The 19089-nt window shown below is 39.7% G+C and overlaps 1 protein-coding gene across 1 annotated transcript in view; it reads left to right on the top strand.

Annotated features, from left to right (window-relative positions):
• The window catches only part of scube1 (signal peptide, CUB domain, EGF-like 1), a 181560-nt gene that overhangs the window by 148310 nt on the left and 14161 nt on the right, over positions 1–19089 (top strand). The window contains exons 9-17 of the mRNA XM_047389326.1: positions 4971–5093; positions 13817–13933; positions 14150–14272; positions 14364–14483; positions 16521–16565; positions 17832–17948; positions 18060–18218; positions 18349–18552; positions 18643–18804. Of these exons, the coding sequence (XP_047245282.1) occupies positions 4971–5093; positions 13817–13933; positions 14150–14272; positions 14364–14483; positions 16521–16565; positions 17832–17948; positions 18060–18218; positions 18349–18552; positions 18643–18804 (1170 nt within the window). The remainder of the gene's footprint in view (positions 1–4970; positions 5094–13816; positions 13934–14149; positions 14273–14363; positions 14484–16520; positions 16566–17831; positions 17949–18059; positions 18219–18348; positions 18553–18642; positions 18805–19089) is intronic.

Below are 19089 nucleotides of genomic sequence, written 5' to 3'. Positions count from 1 at the left end.
CCAGAAAGGTGTCACAGGCAGACACAGAGCCAGGCCAGGTGTAGCTTCTAGGAAGAGAAAAGAGAGAACAAGGTTAAAAGCTGAAATAACAGCAAACAATGCAAAATTGGAGAGTAGTGTGAGAATGTAGCGAAGAGGGTGAAAGTGGTCGTTATGTCCTCCAGCAGCCTAAGCCTATAGCAGCATAACTACACAGATAATCTCATGTTACACTGTGCGGATGCTTTGCCTATGCTTATAAAGACTCAAATTATCTCATCCTGCTGAATGGTCGGGGCATCTCAAACCAGTTATCGATTAATTCAGTTGATCTTTATTTGTCCATTTATAGACTTTGCATTGAACGTTCATGTTGACATCATTAAGTATGGGGCTTTTCTTTCTGCTCTCGGTGGAGGAGGACGCTTTTTCTCCGTCTCCCACCCCCTCCCATATTTGCCCTGCTTCAGCTCTGTGTCTTGTCTTCTTTTTGGAGCCTCTTTTTGCATATCTTCCAAATTAAATTCTGAGTTATGGATTTGGTCAGCAGGTCTCTCAATGCAATTGATCAAATTTTCTCGAGGAGAAGACAGGGTGAAGGAGAGCCCAACTTGTCCGGACTGGACGTTTTTCTCTGGATACACGATGGACTCCTGGCAGAAGTGGAGAATTGTGTGTTTGTCGATAATGTCAGTCGAGGATGTGGAAGATGTGTAAATAATTGGATGTTTGATATCAGGATTTCTGCTTTTTGGAGTCAGCGGTTACCTGGCATATCGAGAAATTTGGAGAATGTCAGCAGCTGTTCTGGCCATTGTAAGGCTGCCTGGCATGTATGATGGGATCTTCAGGGCGATCAACACTCAGACTGAGATGTTACGTGAGCTGAATCGCAGACTGGATGTGATCCTTACACAGGATCGCAGGCAGGTTGCGGTTCCTGGACTCAGGGGTGAAATGGGATAAATCTTGGAGAAAGTTGTTCGCTTGGAACTCTGGCAGAAAGACCAGGAATTTGGCTGTTTGGATTCGCCTTTGAGAAGCACCAGTGAGACTCTCAAGGCTGATGGAAAATTAAGAGTCAGCCTAACCCAAATAATTATTGTTTTTCTGAATCTGGCTCCCCTGTACGGCCTTGATGGCTGGCTATCTTCAACTTCTCCTGGAAGTTATGTAAACATGACGCTCTGCTCCCTCTGCCCCCTCCCTTCCCTGAGAAAATCTGTGGACCTGCTCAGAACTTTGTGGCCAGTTGACGAACCTTCCAACATACCATCAAGGACAATGGCCTCTGGGACAGTGCTTCATGGATTTACTTGCACACACTCACTTACACACACACACATACTCAAGATAAACATATGCACACGCTCACACCACCTTCACCGATCCCGACATGATGTTGTTTTGTCAACTTGTTGCTTCTTTGTGCTGAGGTTTTTTACAATCTCAAACTGTATCCTGCTAAGGATAAAGTGTGAAATATGATTTTTTTCCTCTACTTACCTAATGTGGCCTCTTTTCTCATCTAGCAAGGGCAGCGCCTGTGAGTTGGCAGCAAAGCCTCGGTGACCCGTCACCCCTTTTGGATGGGTTGTACTGGAATTCTAATTTCCCCTCGGGGATCAATAAAGTATCTTTGAATTGAATTGAATTGAATTGAATTGAATAAAAACTAAGAAAACAAGATGGTGAGACCATGGAAAAGGAAACTCTAGCATGGAGAAGTTTACACTCTCTATCCTCATACATTTAATGTACAAAACAAGTGCTTCAAATACATGACATAACTTGATGTTCTACTTAAAGCATTTCATTTCTTTACATTTAGTCCCATGTGAGATAAATTATTAGACTTGATAACATATATGACAAGAGAGAAAAACAGTGTGACAGCAGGCTTGAAACATCCATCCATCATTTATACCCGCTTATCCCTGCAGGGTTGCTGTTGGGTTAGGGTTAGGGTTAACGGCGGTGTACACACTGGACAGATCGCCAGTCCATCATATAGCTTGTAACACGGGTAACCTAAAAGTAGTGATTTTTTGTCATCATGCAGTACCTTGCAAAAGTGATGATATTTATTTCATGCATTGTTGCCTCGCAACCTGGAGTTTAAATTGATTGTTTGAGACTTTACCATTTCATTTATTGAACATGCCTTCAACTTTGAAAATAATTATTTTTTTTATTGTGAAGAAAAGCTTCAGTGTGCATACTGTAACTGTTCAGCTATCCCTAAAGTCAATACTTTGTAGAGCCACATTTTGTGACAAAGGTGCAAGTAGCTTCGGACAAGTCGCTTTGAGCATTCCATATCTTGGCACTGTGATTTTTGCCCATTCCACAAGGTACAACTGCTCCAGCTCCTTCATGTTGGATGTTTTTCGCTTGTGCACGTTGATCTTTAAGTCTAACCACAGATTTTCAATTGGATTGAGAATTTTACCATTTTGGATTATCTTGTGTAAATCCATCAAATAAAATAAGGTTAAAAAAAAGCATTTGAATTTCAGGTTGAAATGTAACAAAGGTAAAAAGCCAAGGGGGTAAAATACTTTTGTAGTGCACTGTATCATGAACTGTGGTTAGAAGGCCCAAACAAAGACATACAAAATGCAGGGAAGGATCCTGAGATGTTTTTATTAAACTTGATCAAAGAACTCTCAGATATTAACATTAACATTAATAGTGTCCAGCCTAAGTGTCAAATAGCTGTTCTACCTTTGTGTGTCAATCTGTACAGATACCTGACCTCCAGTGCATGTATGAAAATTTGAATTCGGGCTTTTCAACCAGCAGCAAATGTAAACAAATACTGAGAAAGCACTTCTCCTTTAAAAAAATACAATAACATCTAAAACATAGAATAGAGTTTATTGTTGCAAAGCTCACCAGTGTTTACTAATCACCATCAGTTTACAATATGTAAAATACCATTTATGATCTTAGCATGTATTTCCCTAAAAGATAAGATGTGAAACAATTTACCATTCAGGTAACGGATTTCCCCAAATGGTTAATCAAACCATGTTGGCAGATAGTGTAACAAGAAAAAGGGAATAAGAGTCATTAGAGTCATGAGATGACAGTCAAGTGGACTACATGTTGCAGTGCTCTGGCGTTTCACACACGGTAAAGAGGACAAGGAACTTGGACATGAGAAAGGAGATGTTAAAACTAGAATGGTTAGTTGACGTTGAATGACCGTATCATAAGCACAACTAATACCACCCAGCCAAGTAACCATTAAGATTAATCAAGGAAAAACGTCAAAATAAATCAAATCAAAATATTTTTACGTCTGTTCATGATCTTCTTATGCCTAACTGTGTGCTTCACAAATATTTTATTGGGTCCAGTTAGTTTCTTGGTTATCAGAGTCTGGAAGATCTGTTTCTCTTCTGTTGGTGTACTTTGCCTCTAACTCGCCTATTGACCACTGGAAACAGACACCAGTCTCCCATGCATGGATTAAAGCCGATAATGATTATGTATGGAAGAAACTACAGGATTCCAACTTCAATGTACAAATGGTCTGCACCAATCATATCGTAGACCATTAGTGTATTTTAACAGGTAAATAGAACAACTGATTTTAGATTAACAAGGAGTTTGAAATATAGACACCTGAGAATATAGAGTGCAAAATATTTCTTGAAACTAACAAAGCTTAGCTTAACTACTATGCCACTCAAACAAAGAGTAATTTAAACCAAGGACCAAAGGTTTGGTGTTAGTTTTACCAAAGTCACCAAACCAACAACCAAGACCAAAACTCATTTCTACTAACCCTCATCCTGCACTCCACAATTCACTCTCCTTTGCTCTTGCATCCATATTCTTATCTTCTCTTAATTGTCTTAATTGTTTCAAAGTTCAGCTTGTCCCATTAGGGGATTTTTCTTTTTCATTTGCCTTTAGTGTCATCACAATTCCACTTCCCTTTTACCTCCCATTTTTTTCAATTCCCTTGCTTTTGTCTCCATTTCTACTTGTGCCCTCACTATTCAGGCCTCCCTCTTATTTCTCTCTGGAATCTTGCTTGACCTATTCGGCAGCTCATGGGACTTAGCTGTTAATCCCTGACTGTTTCCATCACTAAAAAGCACCAATCAAAAAGGGCTTAGCGTGTTTAATCTATCAGACTATTTTCCTCTATCCTTGTTTGTTGCTGCCCCTCCTTTTCTCTTGGTTCCTTTTTTTACCTACTCATTGTTCATCTTTTCAGCTTGATATTCTACACATGTTGCTCTGCTTAAAGATTTTTTAACACACATAAATTATAAAGCTTTCACAATCCAAAGAGCTCTAAATGAGATATGAAGAAATTGAAAGTTTATAAAGCTATGAAAGTTCTTCTGAGGATATGGTAAACTAGATGAGGCAAAGAAATAATTTTGGAGGCTTGGTGAAACCAGATCTGCCATGAGGTCTGTGGTTGCCAGTGCAAACATCTCCTCAGGGGTGACTGCGCTCCCTTTATTATTATTATTTCCACATTTGTACCTCAGAATTGCTGCAGCACACCTGAACGAGAACTCACATGTCTGAGTTCAGTTGATAAAAAAATCATTTGATACTTCATCTCATGCTTGTGTGCATGTTTAAGTGTTTGGCAAAATAGTTTTTTGTGTAATGACACATAGCTTAACACTTATATACAAGGTTGGATATATCTGACATTGAATTACACACAGGGGGACTCTGTTTAATAATTAGATGAGAGATTTATTTAGGGATGTCAAAATTCAGGGGGGCTGAATGCATGTGCACATCATATTTTCTGATTTTTATTTGTTAAAATATCATTTTACTTTGACTCAGCTGCTATGGACTACTTTGTGTTTTCATCACAAATACATCAAAGTTTGGTTGTGACGTGACAAAATATGAACAACTTTAATGGGTATTCAGCTGAGTTTTAAATTTTTCTGTATGTTAAGAATTGGCATTGCCAGTTTTATCCTCTGATTCAATCAATTCAGATATCGATGAATGCGAGGAGAACAACGGCGGCTGTGATCACTTTTGCCGAAACACAGTGGGCTCCTTTGAGTGCAGCTGCCAGAAAGGATACAAACTTCTCACAGATGAACGGACATGCAAAGGTCAGTAGCTTAAAGCTTTTTTTTTTTTTTTTTTTTCAACAATCTGTTGGTTCAGAAGATATGTGAGAGAATGGTTTTACATTTAGGATCTATTTGAGTTTTGCAGTTAACATCCTACTGTTGTGTCTTTATTTTCAGCTGTGTCATTCAAAAATTTATTCTGGTCTTATATAGAGTTCACATAGTATAATAGTGTTTTGTAGATATTTATGACCTTGTTATGAAAATGTAATTGTCTGCATTGATTGAAGTAATCAGACCAGAGTTACTGCATACGTTGGGGAAGGTCACACATGTTGTTAATGTGGCTGCAAGTGCCTTCACTTGGTGTGTATTGCATCTTTGGAAACTATCTGAACACACTAAGTTTGTATGACTAAAGGCAAATTCCTGCTTACAAGTCACAGCAAGTGAGGCAGAAGATCAGACAAACACAAAATGATTTTTCCTAAAAGCAAAACCCTAAGGTTCTTCTATCCTCCGCCCAAAACAAACACTCTTAAACAAACAGTGAACAGTGTGTGTATGTGTTGGATTAACTAGAGCTCATTGGTTGTGTATTTGAAGTCTTAAGTATGTGGTGTTGAGTGGTGTCAGCCACATCACAGCGTTGCTCTGATATGGCTTCGCTATTATAAGCACACCTTAGCCATGCACCCCACTGCCAATAGCTGCACATCCGCAGACATCTGCATCTATAGTTAAAGCTAAAATTATTCAACCCCCACTGCAGATAAGGTTTATTGGCAAAATATACAAACTAGCAGCTGTTTGCAGTAAATAAATCAAACAAGAAAATTTCAAATTGTACAGCACAACTAATGTTACAAGTGGTTTCGTCAAAATAAATACAACTTGATTCTTAAATTTCTACTTCAGTTTCAAAATTATTCAACCCGTTCACAACAAGCGTTTTTAGAACTTAGTATAGCACCCCCTGGATGTTACGACAAGCTGCAAACGCAATTAATACCCAGACACAAGCTGATAGTGTTCTGGAATCTTAGTCCACTGTTTGTGGTTGAAGGCCTCCAATTTATTCACATTTATTGTTTTGTGTGCTGCAGTCACTATTTTCAAATCCCACCAACAGAGTTCAAGTCAGACCGCAATGATAACCACTATATTATTTGCTAAGACTTTTTCTGGTACCAAGCTTTGGTGGACTTTGAGATATTCTTAGGATTGTTGTCTTGTTTTAAGATTCAGTGACACCAAACCCTCAGTTTCCGCACAGATGGCATGGCATTTCCTTTCTGTGGTTCCTAATACTTGAATAAATCTATCATGCTGTGCCAGATGAAAAAAAGCAGCACAAAAACATCACTGAGCCACCACCATGCTTCACCATAGGTTTGGTGTTCTTTTAGTCACAAGCTTCATTCTTCCTCCTTCAGACATACCGCTGATCCATACGCCTGAAAAGTTCCAGTTTTGATTCATTGCTCCTCAAACAGAACTTGCCAGATATTCTAATAATGCCCAACAGCTTATCCAGCTATTGATTCTCATTTTGTATCATTATTAGATTGGACTTGCAGCAAATGCTGGTTGAAAAATGGCATGCCATCCCAGAGCAGTGTGTGACCAAGGTGCTTATATTATATATTATATCCAAGATGGCGCTGCTGATGGTTGCTTCAAAGCTTTGGTCTCTCTTTTCTTCGTTTTCTGCGTTTTGTGATGCTCTCTGCCACCGTTTGGTGGTCTCTTTCAACAGAGAGGAACTTCATACCAGCGACCTCAAGGATTAATATTATAATTTTTCTTCTAGCACAGGATAAATTCCTTACCACAGAGGACTTAATTAGCTAATTACCTCTATTAGAAAGATTGGATTAGAGGGAAGAGAGCTCCGACAGCGGGGGCTCTGCACACCCTTGCATTCAACTTGCCACCTGGAAAGTGTGCGTTCCCTGGCCAACAAAATGGACGAACAGCTTCCTCTCACCTATAAAAACTCCGACCTCTGTGCATCTGCCGCCCTCTGCTTTACCGAAACCTGGTTGAGTGAGAACAATCCGGACTGCGAAATTCTGATAGCGGGCTTTCAGCTGTTCAGAAGAGGCTCACAGCAGTGGGGACCGGGCCCTGTATAAGCAGCCCAGGAACAAACTGACCAAGGAGATCAAAGCACCGAAGAAAAGCTACAATAAGAAGCTAAAGAAAAGCTTCTAACATGAAGAAGCTTCTGCTGTTCGGAATGGTTTGAAAAACCTGACTGCCTACAGAAGACCTTCCCCCCACCCTGAGCAGAATCCTTGCCTGCCAAAGCAGTTGAATGGTTTCTACTGCAGGTACAAAAAGCAGCAGTTCACACCTCAACCCAACTCCTCCACATCCCATTTAGACTTAAATGATGACTGACTGACACCAACTACCGCCCTGTGGTCATGAAATCCTTTGAGCAGCTGGTAGTGAAGCACCTGAAGGACATCACAGGCCCCCTGCTGGACCTCTGCAGTGTGCTTAGTGGGCAAACAGGTTGGCAAATGATGCAGTCAACTTGGGACTGCACCACATCCTGAAACACCTCGAGCACCCAGGGACGTATGCCAGGATCCTGTTTGTGGACTTCAGCTGGGCCTTCAAAACCATCAATTGAGACATCCTGCACCAGAAGTTCACCCAGTTTAAAGTTCTGGCTGCCTACTGTCAGTGGATCACTAGCTTCCTGAAGAACCGGCAGCAGCAGGTGAGGCTGGGGAGCATCTTTTCTCGCACAAGATCAATAAGCACTGACGTGCTGTAGGGGTTTCTTCCCCCCCCTTTTCTCCCTTTACACAAATGACTCCATTTCACCGGACCCCATATTACATATGTACACCACTGTCATTGGTCTGGTCCAGGACAGTGATGAGGCTTTTGGAGAACCTGATGAGAACTGGAAAGTCTGGCAGCAGGTCTTTTGCTTTCACTTGAGGATTCTGACCTCCTGCCTCCTCAAAAGTCTTGTGGCAGCCGTTAATAGCTTCCTATCTCTATCACCAGGGGGCCTACCCACTATTGCTAATGAACCACAAGATGTTTTGCACAATGTTCTTTGGATAGAAAAATATGGATCAGAGGAGTTTGGCCATAATGCGCAACTCAATTTTGTGGTGCAACCCCAGGTAAAGTACTCAGCACAAAACTCTCATGCTAACGATCAAGCATGGTGGTGGATGAATGAGAATGTGGGCGCTCTGAAGTCACAACATTTCTCTGTATATCAAATTATTCTGTAATTAAAAGTGAGGCATCTACCTGACAGAACTTGGCCCAAACTGGTACCTGATACATGATAATGATTTTAATCATTGCATCAAATCTACAACAGAATAATTAGTCCCTTTGCTTTGCTTATAGAAAGCCCCAGGATTTTGCAAAGCCCCAGGCTTTGTAAAGCCCAGGTCACATTTCGATACATATTTAGTTTCACTTTTTCTGGTGCTTTACTTCGACGGGTAAATGATCCTAATCTCAAGTAGGTCTTCTCTGCTTTCCCCTGGATTTGTTAACGGGGTTGTATGCAGCAAGGCATGGCACCAGCAGCTTCAGTAATGGCTATACAGATTAATCGTTTTTTTACCATAAATCTGTCACAAATGTAGTTTTAAGAGGTTTTTAACAGACAAAGTAAAACTTTACCTGTGCAGTCAGTTCATTCGGAATGGGCCTACTTTAAAATGTTTTTTCTGAGTTTTTGGAGCAGCGGAGCTCCACTTACAGGCTGATCTTCCTGCTAAGCTAAGCTAACAGGACAGCTAGACTGGGACTTCCGCACTAACCGCTGCCTGATCTCGGCACCACACTCTGGGATTTCCCGCTACCTGTTATCTGTTTGTGGCGATTGAAAGTGAATATAAACCCTTTAATAGGTAGGTGGACAATAAAACAGATTTTTCTTTTTGCTGGAAATTTGTGAAATTTTAAGTAGTTGTTTTTATTAATTGTTAACTATTTTGCCACAGTTCTGTAAGACAAATGTTTTAATGCAGTGCTGATGATGAGAGCTCTCAAAATTTTTCATGTACATAAAAAAAAAAACATTTCCCTTCTTTTCATGTAAACCTAACTTAGTGGGTAGGAACTCTTTAATATTTTAATTTTTTTCTAGTTTTTTGCACATGGCTCTGCAGGTGGAGACACCACAGTTCCAGGTTTGGATGCAGAAGCTCAGTGATCCTGCCATTCTCTTGTCTACTCTCTATGCATCTTCTACTTTATATAAATATTTGCTCATGATAAGACATTCAAGTTATCAATTCCCTGTAATTCTGGACTGATTATCAGTTTTTTTATTCTAGTAAATACATTTTTACTAAAACCATGTCCTGTAGTTATCTGATATGAGTTTACCTGATGATAATAAAAGAAATACGTGTGTTAATCAGTGTGTAGTAGTTATTGTAAATGAATCATAAAGCAACAACTCTGGGCAGATCCAGGTTGGTAAAAAATGTTATGTAAAATGATTTAAATTTTTCTGCTCATGTATCCAGTACAACTTAAGGAATAATGGAAGGAATTAATCAACTGTATAACTCTAAAGCTGCTCATCATCTATTATTTATCAGTTGACACAAAAAATGATAAACTTTTAAACAGAGTAAACGAGTAATGCCATCTGCTGGAAAGAAGGTGTATTGCAGGTTTTTTCACAGCTTCCCCATTTGTCATTAGGCTGATTTAATTAAATGGTCCGTGGCAATAGATAAAGAATGTACGAGAACCCTTGGGATTCCTATTACCTGGGTAGAACAAATCCTGGGGCTTTAAACCCTGGGGCTTTCGGTGGAAAAGGGGCTATTGAATAAGAAAAGAATTCATGTTTCCAGAGCTCACCCTACCTGAAATGCTAAGGTGGGATCTGCAGAAACAAATACCTGACTACCGAAATGAACACAAGCAGTCACGTAAGAGATAAAACATGAGATGAGAAACAACACCTACTTTATGTTACTACTGCTAAAAGTGCTTTTACTGGCTATTGCATCCTGTGTTGTACCTTTATGTTTTCACACACAGGTTTTCTATTTTTGGCTTTTCCTTTGTTTAATAATGACAGTATGGAACCGGTTGAGTGGTTGTGTTAACTTTCACATCTTGTTTAAACACCAGATCATGTTTATTATTTCCTGACATTTAAAGACCTTAGAAATGAAAGGTGTACTTTCTTTTTAGGATGTCTGTGTGTATGTTAGGAACTACTATGTGCCCTTTCTCAGTTTATGTAAACTATGCTGGTCTGACTAGCTGCAACCACAAGGGCGAACCTTTCTGATGTCCTCTCAGGGACATTTGCTTGGACTGTTTACTGAGCAAACATGCAAGACCCTGGCCAACTTCCTCTGAGTTAGAAAATCCATTAGAACATTTTAGATTAACATGTTCAGTGACAACACTTCATCCCAGTGAGATTTTACATTTAGTTATTTATGAGATTCTTACTCCTTTGCTCATTGAACCGAGTACTTTTTTTTAAAGATATTTGCAATAAACTCTTCCCTGGGCAGGACTTATTTTGTCCTGAATTCCAAATGAAACTGAATATTTCTGCACTTTTTGGAGAATTTTATGAATTGTATTTTGTTCAGCCATATTAGGTACAGTAGGTCTAAATTTAAGGCACCATATTTGTTTGAAGGTGTTGTGCCTTGGATGAAAAAGATGATACATTCTGTATTATGATTTGCCATACATGTTGTGCGAGGGGTTTCTCCATAATGAATTTCCTTAATGCAAGAACAAGCATTTATAACCTAAAACACCTTTTTTCAGATCAACAAACATAAAGTCTGACTTAAGGTGCCTTTGCATCTAATTTCACTGCAGCATATACAGTTCACAGAAAAAATATTAGGATTTTACAATAGACCAACACAACGTAGAAAATGATACATGGTTTTCAAACATTTTTAGAATACCCTCAATGTTTGGTGTGCCGTTATATTCCCCTTTAATCTGATATCCCTAAATAAAATCTATAATAACTGGTTTCCTTCATTAATTATCTAAACTGACATTCCAGGCAAGTAGAGAATTAATCAGAGATGCAGCCAAGAGGCACATGGTAACACTGGTGGAGCTGCAGAGATCCACAGCTGATATATTGACAGAACGACTACTCCACACTTATGGGCTTTATAGAAAGTGCCAAGTAGAAAGGTATTGTTGAAAGAAAGACAAAAAAAGGTAATTTGTTGTTTACCACAAACCTCATATGGGACACAGCAAACATATGAAACTACATATTTCACAGAGCCCTCAACAAACCTCCCTCGTGGTGGCAGCATCATGCTGTGGGGATCATTTACTTGTTGTGACTATAAGTATGAATATATTATTTAATATTAATATTTTATTAAATAATATTTTGGTCTGTTAAGGGTTGTCCTGTGAATACCAGCCCAATAAGGCTTTGGTATTAGGACAAAATCAAAAGGGATGAACCAAGCTCTGACATTATTGAACAGCAAAACTCTGCACACACATGGAATGAATTCACACAATTTCTTAAAACACATGAATTTATTAACAAAAATAAGTCAACTCAAAGTCAAACATATTTCAATCAACAAACTCTTTACTATGCTAAAACAATCCAACTAAACTACCAAGCAGAATTAAATAATAAGGAAGACTAATGGGCTATGTACAATATAAACAAGTTGATTAAAGATGGTTGAAACCATGACCGAAAGAATGATGCAACATTACAGTGCAATGTTTATGATTGAGGACCAAGGATTATCTTAAAGAATCTGGAAATTAAGTTAAGTTAGTCTTGGAACTAACTTAGGCAACAATAAGCATGCCTTTAGACAACCATTCACAATGCAAGATCAGGTAAAATATTATTTTATTAAAATAATATTTTAAAGAATGATTTGCTGAATAAAACCAACCTTCTGGATGACCCATTCTCAATGGGGTCTCATTAGCTGCCTTTATTTATTGAAATAATATTTGAAGAAATATTATTAAGGGAATATTTTGGAAAAAAGCTAAATCTTTCTGGAGAAATGAGGCTTAATGGTTTTTACATAGTTATCAAGTTTAGCAAAACAATGTTTAGGGAAATGTTATTTCACTGGATTGAAAACTAGCAACCTTTTTGGGTAAACGGTCTTTAGCAGGCTAGCACGTGTTCTTAGCTGTTAGCAGTTAAAGCTAACAAAAGAAGCTTATAGCTTATCATCAGAATCAAACACACACCTTTAAAATACTGTTAATAAAAGGGTTAAAATGCATAAGCGCGGACGGCGCGTTATTATCAATCTTCTGTGTTTAAAATCACCCTTTAAGTCAAGTTTGTCTTAACTTTAAAAACACACAAACACAAAACTGAGCACGTGCTGATCAGATAGTCTGCTAGCACTAAGATAGCGGAGTTCAACACAAACAAAACCAAACTTCATAAAATGAAAAATGTTTAGATTATTTCATTCTAAACTACTTCTACCACTCTGCTCAAACCTAACCTCGTATGTGAACCGTGCTGAGGAGAAGTTGTCCGGGTGACGACGAAGTTTGAGGAAAGCTTTGTGTAGCACTGTGAACAAAGGGTTAGCTGCAGCTAACCTCCGTAGCTATTGGATGAGGCGGCTTGCTCTGTCCGCCGACCAAACTGCACGTTACCACGGTGTTGCGTCCCGTCCTTCCTTTGGGAAACTGCTTCACTTTGTAGAGACAGGATCTCTGCTGGGAAGCTCTCTGGAACAGTTTGTTGCTGTAGACCTCAGAGAGAAAGTCAAGCCACGCTTGTACCTTAATTATCCCCGTTCATGAATGAATACCGGATACACAAGCAGCAATTCATTTGTACTTAACTTAGTGCATGTGACCGCGTGATCTTATGACACTCTTGGATCCAGTTGAAGAGTTATGTCTGTTTGCCAGCAAAGAGACATTAGCGCGCTGTCTGTCTGTCCGGACCCCTTGGAGGAACCCGCAAAGAAGCATAGAAGAGGTCGATTCGTTGGAAAGGGGGGGGGGGGGGGGTTATATAGACAGTGGCATCACGGGAAGTCCGTTGTTGGCCCCTTTCCTGGCTGTGCTGGAAGAAGGTTAATGCGATTTATTTTGAAAGTTCCGGAAATGTTTGTACCAGACTTCATGTTATAATCCATGGCTGTGGGTCCCAACATACTTTAGAGGGGACAGGGAATCTTTCAAAGATGATGGAAAGAAGGGTAAAGCCAAACCCAGGGCAAAACCTGTAGAAAATTTATTAGAGGTTGCAAAAGACTTGACAATGGGGTGGAGTTTCACCTTGCAGTGGGGCAGCAACCCTAAACTTACTGCCAGATCTACAATGCTATGGTTTAGATCAAAGGCTATTTATTGCATTTAGAACGGCCTAGTCGAATCCAACTGAGAATTTGTGGCAAGACCGGGATTGGCTTTTCACAAGGTGATTGTCAGCTAATTTGACTGAGCTTCAGCTATTCTGGAAAGAAAAATGGACAAAACGTTCAATCTCCAAATGTGCAAAGCTGGTAGAGACATACCCCATAAGACTTGCTGCTTAAACTGCATCAGAAGCTGGTTTAACGAAGTTTTTACCTGGGTGGCTGCAAACAAATGTATGCCATACTTTTTATTTTTTGTAAAATAGTTCGAAGTCCCAATGAAACACATTAAAGATTGGGGTTTTAATAATACAAAATGTGAAAAAGTTCAAGGGGCATGAATACTTTTTTTTAAAGTTAAAGCTGTTTGTCTTTGGCCTCACTCAGACACTGATGAGTGCTCCTTTGAGAGGACATGTGACCACACCTGCATTAACTACCCTGGCAGCTTTGAGTGCTTGTGCCACAAGGGATACATCCTCTACGGCCTCACGCACTGTGGAGGTGAGTGTTGATGCAGAATCAAGCACGTAGACCGGAACAAGGAGAAATTACATGATACAGCTTCAGCTTCACTAACAAAATATAATGATACAGATTTTATGTTAACGTTCTCTTCCTGCAAGGTCATTTTTTAACACTTTAAAAATATGCTTGTCTTGAACATTTTACCCTAAACAAGAATAGTAAAAATCATGCTAATCTGTGTTTCTTCGTTAGATATTGATGAGTGCAGCATTAACAATGGAAGCTGTGAGTATGGCTGCATAAACACACAGGGTAGCTACGAGTGTGTGTGTCCACCTGGACAGAAACTCCACTGGAACAAGAAAGACTGCACCGGTACGCTCCGATTCCTGGTCGTCCACAGGTCTCACCTCTTGCTTCCATTTTGACCTTGCCAGTATGTGATGTCATTTGGTGTGTTCCTCAGAGGGTGTGAAATGTCTACCCAATGGAAAGCCTGCACCACGAGCCCAGCTGATCTGCACTAAGAGTGGAGGCACAGAAGTCTGCTCACTCTCGTGTCCATCCAATGCTCTGTTTCTTGCAGGTAATATTTTCAAAAGGGACTTATAATGATTCAGAAACAGACATCAAGGGAATTATGATAAAAAAGAAATTAAAAAACTAATAGTAAAATGTAGGCTGCACATAAATAACAATACTGAAAGGCAAATGTAACACACAAAATAGCTAAGAAACTATCAAGAATAATATTATATAATTATATAATTATAACTGCGGTGGCGCAGTTGGTAGCACTGTTGCCTTGCAGCAAGAAGGTCCTGGGTTCAATTCCCGACTGGGGGTCTTTCTGCATGGAGTTTGCATGTTCTCCCTGTGCATGCGTGGGTTCTCACCGGGTACTCTGGCTTCCTCCCACAGTCCAAAGACATGCCTGTTAGGTTAATTGGTCACTCTGAATTGCCCTTAGGTGTATGAATGAGTGTGTGCATGATTGTTTGTGTGTTGCCCTGTGATGGACTGGTGACCTGTCCAGGGTGTACCCCGCCTCTCGCCCATAGACTGCTGGAGATAGGCACCAGCTCCCCCGTGACCCACTATGGAATAAGCGGTAGAAAATGACTGACTGACTATATCATTATAATAAAAAAGCATTTGACCTTTATAAGGAAGCTGCAGCAAACAATGATGTTTTCAATCCTGATTCAAAGGAGTCAACAGTTTCTGCACATTTCATGTTTCCAAGTGGTTGGTTCCAGAACTGAGCAGTATAGAAGCTAAATGCTGGTTCATACCTGACTATCAACTGTGAAATGTATTTTGGCCCAAGATCATTCAGCACCCTGTAGACCATCAACAAGAATCCGAAGTCCGTCTTTTTAAAAACATGGAGCTAGTGCAGTCATTTAATGATTCTGCCACCAGCATTTTGGATGAGCTGCAACAGCCTGATTGATTTTTACAGAGTAAAAATGACCCAATTAAAATAATATAACCTAATAAAAATAGAAGTATGCACCAATTTTATCAGTGCAAAGTGTTCCTCCTTGCACACCTCCCATGAAAGTTACACTAAAGTCTCTTATTGATTGTACAAACATACACTTTCATATCAACAATAGCAAGAGCCTTCATGTAGGTCCATGACGATACCGTATTTCATAATTTTTGTAAACTTCATTAAGCATCTTACAGCCTGCTTTAAGGGTGAACTTGCTTGGACAACAGACCTGGACATGTTGGCAGCTCTGCTGAATGTCCTCCTCTTGTTGACTCCTTTTCAGAGGGTGGTTGTTTGTTCCTTCATTAAATTAAATCATTTGAAAACTGCTCTTTGTTTTTAGTCAGGTTATCATTGCCTGATGCTAATTATTTTGATTAACTGAAACATTAATAAAAGTATTTACATGTTAGTGGTTGAAAGCTGCCTTCTGGTAACGTCAGTCCGTAGATAAAGCTCTCATTGATTCCTGATGAAGCTGCTAGGGCTTTTTATTACTTTATTTATGGGCTCGTCAGCAAGCTCTCGGCTCAGACTGATGTGTTTTTCACTCAGGAAGGTTCTGTTGGCCCCAACCATTCCAACACTTTGGCTAACACCTCAGGCCCTTCTCCTGCGATAGTACTTAACACATCTGCAAATTGATTACATACTTTGATTGTGGTGTTCCGTAATGTGGCCCTCGCTCGGTTTGACTTGGCAGCCACAGTGTGAGAATGATAGATGACTCTGAGGCATGAAGTGAAGCATTTGTTTTTTTGCCCTGTTGGAGTCTATCTTAATATCAGGGAGGTGAATGCCATGTAAAATACTTGTGGCTGAACAGAGACTGGGCTTCAATCTATTGTTTCGTACTTGAAATGCATACTTGTGTGTGCTTGTGCACTGGAGGAGGATGACAACATTAATAATTCTTTTATTTTAGCCTCAATTTTACAATCAGGATTAAGGTCACATGTAAATATATCTGCCTTTGGGGGTCTCTGTCTGTTTTTCTATGGAAAGGGATAAAAGTTGTTTTACCACTACAAAACACCCTCTTAAGTAACATAAACCTTAAACTCTCATGATAATTTTCCTTTCTTTAACCATAGTCTTAACATATGTGTTTCTTTCTTGCAGACTCAGAGAACTACACATTAAGCTGTGGAGTTCCCATCCAGCCTGGTAATGCTGCTTAAAGAATGCTTGTACAAACATGTTGTACTAATACATACTAATAAATTAGCAGGAAGACAACTGTGTACCTCCACAAGTCTGTTTCACTATTGGGTACAATTTCTAGAAGTGTGAAGGTGACAGGTTCAGTTACTCACTAAATTCAACTAATTTATGCAACTACAAGTATAACCAGCACGGGAATGCCGAGCCATTACACTGTTAAGGAAGGGGACAGGTTTTCTGTCCCAGAGATTTCTGTCTTGGTGTTAAATGTGTGTACCAACCCTAGAACAAAGGCAAAAGACCTTCATGATCATACTGGCTGGTAAGAGTGCTATTATCCACAGTGAAACGAGTCCTGGACCAAGGTGGGACCACATAAAGCATAGAAAAAAGATTACAGCCGGCACATGTACTCAGAGACAAATACCTTGAGTTTTGAAGACATGTCCTACAGTTTGATGAAAGTAAAGTTAAGTAAAGTTTTGGCCATAATGACAATCTGTATTTTGAGGAAAGCTAAGGAAGCTTACAAGCCTGAGAACACCATCACAACTGAAATACAGTCGTGTCAGCGTCATGTTCTGTGGCAGTGTTTTCCTTAGGGGGGACCTTTGCCCTTCAAATAATAGATTGCATCATGGGAAAAGAAAATTATGTGGAAATATTGAAGCAAATTTTAAGACATCAGCCAGGAAATTAAAGCTTGGACACAAATGGATTTTCCAAGTGGACTTTAAGCTTACTACCAAATTAGTTACAAAGTGACTTAAAGACAACAAAGTCAGTGGGTTGACGCTCTATTTAAATCAACTTTACTACTGCAAGACAGCTGTTCTTTACATTGTGCCACAGTTTGTATATATATTTGAGTCTGTTCTGTATAAACTGGATTAGTGTCCATTATGCAGAAAGCAAAAAACAAATTCAAACTTGTTCACACAGTTATTTTTGTAACAGTTAAAACTAAATGTGCTGTCACTGACTTTTTTCAGATTCCGTTTGATTTCTGGAGATCATATGTAGGAACCACACTTTCTTATAGATTTATATTTCCTCAACCCACCTTTAGGAACCACTGCTGTAAAAATAGAAAAGAACCATAACCTAGAAGAAAATAATGATCATTCTCCAATTGTTGTGCAGAAATGTATCTTGTATAACCACAAATCAGAACAGAAAATACTTCGATAGGCAATCTTCACAGGTAAAGCATACAGTACACTTCATGTTTAACAGCCTTGTGTTTCTTTCTGATGTGGATGAACACAGATCCATTGGCCCCGCCCATCAAGCAGAAGGCCAAGTTTAAGATTAAAGATGCCAAATGTCACCTGAGCCCACGCAACAAGGAGAAACATAGAGATTCATCCAAGCAGAACATTCAAGGTAAAGAGCATCTCAGCTCGCTTTCAGGTACACTGCCGCATTTTGTGTATTTAGCAGAAATGACAAATGAGTTGAATTTCATTTTTGTAATCTCTGTTTTTACTCTAAAAGGAGGTCAGTTCCCCTGCACCGATGACTGTCAGGTAACGTTTGTTAACCTTAAGTGTGACTCGTCAAAGAAGCGCCGCAGAGGACGCAAGTCTCCGTCAAAAGAGATTTCCCTCATCACAGCAGAATTTGAAATGGAGATGAAGGAGGAGGAGGCCTCAGGTGTTGTGGTCTCTTTGTTCTTTGAGCTTCATTAGGAATTAAGCAGTAAACATGCACAGCTGAGGCATGAGATACATTTAAGTTAAACGTTTTTACTGAAAATATAAGAAGCTTTGTCGTTGCCCCTCAGACTCGTGTAACATTGACTGTGTAAGAGAGAAGATGAAGCAGAAGCTCCAGAGCGCCATGCGGACACTTAGGAAGTCTATCAACAAGCAGCAGTTCTACATCCAGTTTTCTGGAACAGATTATGAAGTGGCCCAAAAACCGTCCAGGATTCCAGAAGGGTCAGAGACCTGCAGCACAGGTCAAGTCTTCCAAGATGGGAAGTGTGGTAAGTCTGGGGTTCATGGAACTATCTACATGTTGCTGTACTGTCATCAACCTAGCCATAGAAGAATTCAGCTGTGTGTTTTTCCCACAGTGAGTTGTGGTGCAGGGACATTTTACAGCGGCAAGCAAGAGCAGTGTGTTCAGTGTCCTCCTGGAACATACCAGGACATGGAGGGTCAGCTGTCCTGTGAGCCATGTCCCAGTACTGAAGGACAGGCCATTGCCGGGGCCAAGAATGTGTCTCAGTGTGGAGGTAAACTCATTCTGTCATCAATATTTTCATTATATCCAGTCATTTCTGGAAGGAGCTGGAAAACATAATGGATTATTTATAACTTAAAGTTCAATGTAAAGTACTTAAACCCTATATAGGAACAAAAAATGCCTGCTGCAGTGTGACTATAATCTTACCAGAACATTTAACTTTTCACAGTCCTCCTATTTTTGTCATCAACACAAACCTGATTTGGCTCCAAATTGATGCTTAGTGCAGGTTTGTGCATGCCGGTCTCACACACTTAAAATGTTCTTCATTTAA

The sequence above is a fragment of the Girardinichthys multiradiatus genome, chromosome 17, assembly GCF_021462225.1.
Source record: "Girardinichthys multiradiatus isolate DD_20200921_A chromosome 17, DD_fGirMul_XY1, whole genome shotgun sequence".
Lineage (NCBI taxonomy): Eukaryota > Metazoa > Chordata > Actinopteri > Cyprinodontiformes > Goodeidae > Girardinichthys > Girardinichthys multiradiatus.
This window is presented reverse-complemented; position numbering and strand designations above follow the sequence as displayed.